This window comes from Buceros rhinoceros, unplaced genomic scaffold (assembly GCF_000710305.1).
Source record: "Buceros rhinoceros silvestris isolate BGI_N320 unplaced genomic scaffold, ASM71030v1 scaffold19500, whole genome shotgun sequence".
NCBI lineage: Eukaryota > Metazoa > Chordata > Aves > Bucerotiformes > Bucerotidae > Buceros > Buceros rhinoceros.
In genome coordinates, this window is record NW_010390388.1 from 61,271 (window position 1) to 64,719 (window position 3,449).

At 44.9% G+C, this 3,449-nt stretch overlaps 1 protein-coding gene across 1 annotated transcript; it reads right to left on the minus strand.

The window, feature by feature from the left end:
- Positions 1 to 2,752: 2,752 nt before the first annotated feature.
- Positions 2,753 to 3,439, minus strand: LOC104494826 (metalloprotease TIKI2-like; the record flags this gene model as incomplete). Its single annotated transcript, XM_010137710.1, has 1 exon — positions 2,753 to 3,439. A coding segment is annotated over exon 1 (687 nt), but the record flags the coding sequence as incomplete, so codon positions are not given.
- Between the last annotated feature and the right edge of the window lie 10 nt (positions 3,440 to 3,449).

A 3,449-nucleotide genomic window follows, 5' to 3' on the forward strand; every position in this document is an offset into this window, starting at 1 on the left:
AGGAAAGCAGGGCGGTCGGAGCAGTGCCAGTTTGGGAAGGCACATGAAACACTGAGTAGAGATTCTGGGGGAACAGAACATCCAACTACAAAGTTACAATGGAAAACAATGTGCCCCGCTCTACCTGCAAGAGCTGGCTCTCCAGGAAGCAGCTAATTATATGAGCCACCTTAATCTTTTCATCCGGCTAAGACAATCACCATTTCAAAGCCATGCACAGAACGTTTCAAAGATCGTTTCTGGTCAAAAATGCAAGTGTATCCGCTTTCTTTCAGAGCAGATCAAAACGAAGTACCACACCGGGACCACTCCTAGATTTCCTTCTCCTCACAGTATCAGATTAACAGATTTGGTGCATGTAGTCAGATTAAATATTTGTAGTAGCACAAAGCTGCCTTTGAGGGGAAGAAGTGGAAAAAAAAAAAAGGTTTTCTTCCTTTATAATTCACTTAGGGCAAAAATACTGGACTTTGGGGATGTGGGAAACAAAAGCATTGACATGATTCAGCAAGGCACTGTTTTAAAACGTGAATTCTGAATGCAGAAATTACGTGCAGTATTCCCATAACAGTAATGCTGAAAACAGGTAAAAACTGCTGATGCCCTTAGCAGATTTGGGACGGTAATTTATCACAGATGTTCCCATCAAACTGTGCAAACACCTTACAAGACAAAAGCTGCTCAATTTCTGATTTCCATTTTAGTGTGTTTTAATTACGTGTCACTTAAGGAAGGCTCCAAGACCTGAACTGGGAGGGGAAGCCTAGCAATAGTAATCCATTCCACTGAATTAGCACAGTAATACAGCAAGCAGTAGGGCTGCCAGACGGTGTGATAACATTACAAATTACTATTGTTAAACAACTAGCCAGGTGTCGGGATGCATGAAATCTAGAGGAAGTAAGAAAATAAATATCTGGTTTGTTTTGTTTAATTTTGTCACATGTTGTTCTGGTGGCCTCGTTCCCAGAAAAATCTTCAGTCTAGGAAAAGTCCTCGTGAATGCTGATCTATTTTAGCAGCAATGCCAATTCTCTGTAGTAATTAAAATGTAGTGAATTTTTTTAATCAGCACAAACGCTTTGCATAAATGACTGTCCTTCACTTGCCAATAGCAGTAATACCTTTGCTATTCTTGCTTAGATTATGACTGTAGCAAAACTAAAGGGAAATTTTTGTTTCTATTTAAAATTTAGAGAATGAAAGAAAAGCAGCATTATGGTAAGAGCAGCAGTGAGTTTTGTACTCTGTCCCTTTTCCTTTCTCTGTTGCTCGCTCGCTCTCTAAAAAGAAAAAAATGTAACATGATTCACGTTTAAAAGGCTTCCAAGTGGTACATTTTTAACCAAGTGCTTTCGTGTGCTTGATTCTAACAGCTATTTTTGACCTAATACAACCAAATGCTCCGATATGGTTAATTATTTTTACCTCACCTTAAAGAAGGGATTCAATAGAGAGGATAGTCACTTAAACCTTTCAAACAGAACAGGGTAAAACGAATCCCTTGGTTTGTGTGTGTGTTAATTAATGCAAAGGTCCTGAGGAGCTTTCTTTTAGTTATTTTTGTTGATAAACAAGAAAATTGCTCCAAAAGCATGTGCAACCAATCCTCTCCTCTGCATCCTGCATGCAGTTAGCCTTCTAGTCGAAACATCAGATGAACTAAACCTTAGTGAAAACCAGACTTTTCCCCCTTCAAACAGTTCCCACTAGACTTCAGGGAAAAAGGGGGTAAAGGCACTCTAAGGACATTTTAATCACACCAAAGATCAGTCCTTTAATCCTTATTCCCACATCACCAAGATTTTTTTTTTTTTTCTCAAACTAGAACAGAAAGACAAAGCTGGAAATAGGATGATGCAAAACTAATGACAAAAAGCAGGTTAAAAACGAAATATCAGAGCAGTAACTGACACCAGAGCAAAATTTCCCCTGGATTATTTGTTTTCTTCCACACACATTCATTTCCTGAATTTCTAGTAAATCTGATTTCATATAAACAGTTTCACAAAGCAAAGTCAATAGCTGTGACTGTGTTCCTGATTAATCCACTGAAATGAAATAGATCGCATGGCTTAGTATTTGGTTTAAAGCTAAACCCACTGAAAGAATTCTGGAGTCCAGTTACACCAATAACTTTTGTTTCTTAATCTACATCCTCTTCTTTTTGCTGAACTTTACTTGTTCTAAAATGAAAAAAAATCAGTGCAGATTGCACACTTAATTTCCGCCAGTAGATGAGAACAGTTTGTTTTGACCTGCAGTGACTACTAAAAAGATGACCAACAGTTTGCACATACTTAAATCTATTTGAACAATGTCGAAATTTCTTTTTTCATTGTTCACGCTTCATCCTCTTCTGACAAGTACCACAGAGCTGCTTTACTTAAAAACAAATAAACAAGAAAAAGCACTTTTCACAAAGCTCTGGGACAAGACGGGAGGTGTGGAAGTTGCTCTCACAAGTGGCAAGCCAGCAGACATGCACATTCACACCCTGGACATTTGCCTCTCAAATAAATACTACACGTGGTAAACACGCAGCACTTGCTGCGCACGTCGCAGGTTTTTTGCAGGCAGCAGGGATCGGCACAATGGAGAACGGGCAGCCTGACGCAAAGGCTGCTGAGGCCTGCAAGTGACCCGCCCTGCTGCAACAAGGCTTGGGGTTCACCCCCATAAACAGACCAAAATGTGAGGAGAACAGCCCCCACCTCCTGGGATAAGCCATGAGGCCCAGAAGCCTCCTTACCTGGGAGAAGTTGAGCCCGTTCAATGGGTGACACTGCTCCTCCACCCTCTCCACTGCACCCGTTGTCTTCTTCATTCTCTCGGCCTCCTGGGCAAGGTAGAGATCGAGCACTGGCACCCCTCTGGAGCGGATGTCCGTCTCTGTCAAGGAGTTCACCATGAGCATCACCCAGACCGGCCTCTTGCGCTCCCAGTTGCCAGCGATGGCGTTGAAGAGGTAGTCAGCGTAGAGCCCTTTGCCCCGCTGGTCCGGGGTCATCCAGTGGGGCAGCATCAGCTTGACGTAGTCCAGGTGGCGTTTGAGGCGGCGGTACAGCTCCCGGGGCAGCACGTCCTGCAGGTTCTCCCCGTGGGGCAGCATCTGGCAGCTGGCCAGCCCCGAGATGGTGTAGGGGTCGGTGAGGTCCAGCTCAAAGTAGACGCTGGAGCTGGCGTGGAAGGCGGCCTTGGAGTTGTCGGGGATGAAGTCCCACACTCGCGTGTAGGGCACGTGGATGGTGCCGAAGAGATAGGCGGGGGGGTCGCGACGGATGGTCCAGAGGAAGGAGTTGAGCTCTCCTTGCTGCGGGGAGGACAGTGGGGGCCGGTCAGCGGCGGAGGGGCAGAGGGGCAGAAGACAGCCCGCGGTGGTAATGTCACCCTCGGGGCTGCCTGCAGGGAAGGAGGAGCGGGGGTCCCTCTCCCCCATCTCCCTGCAC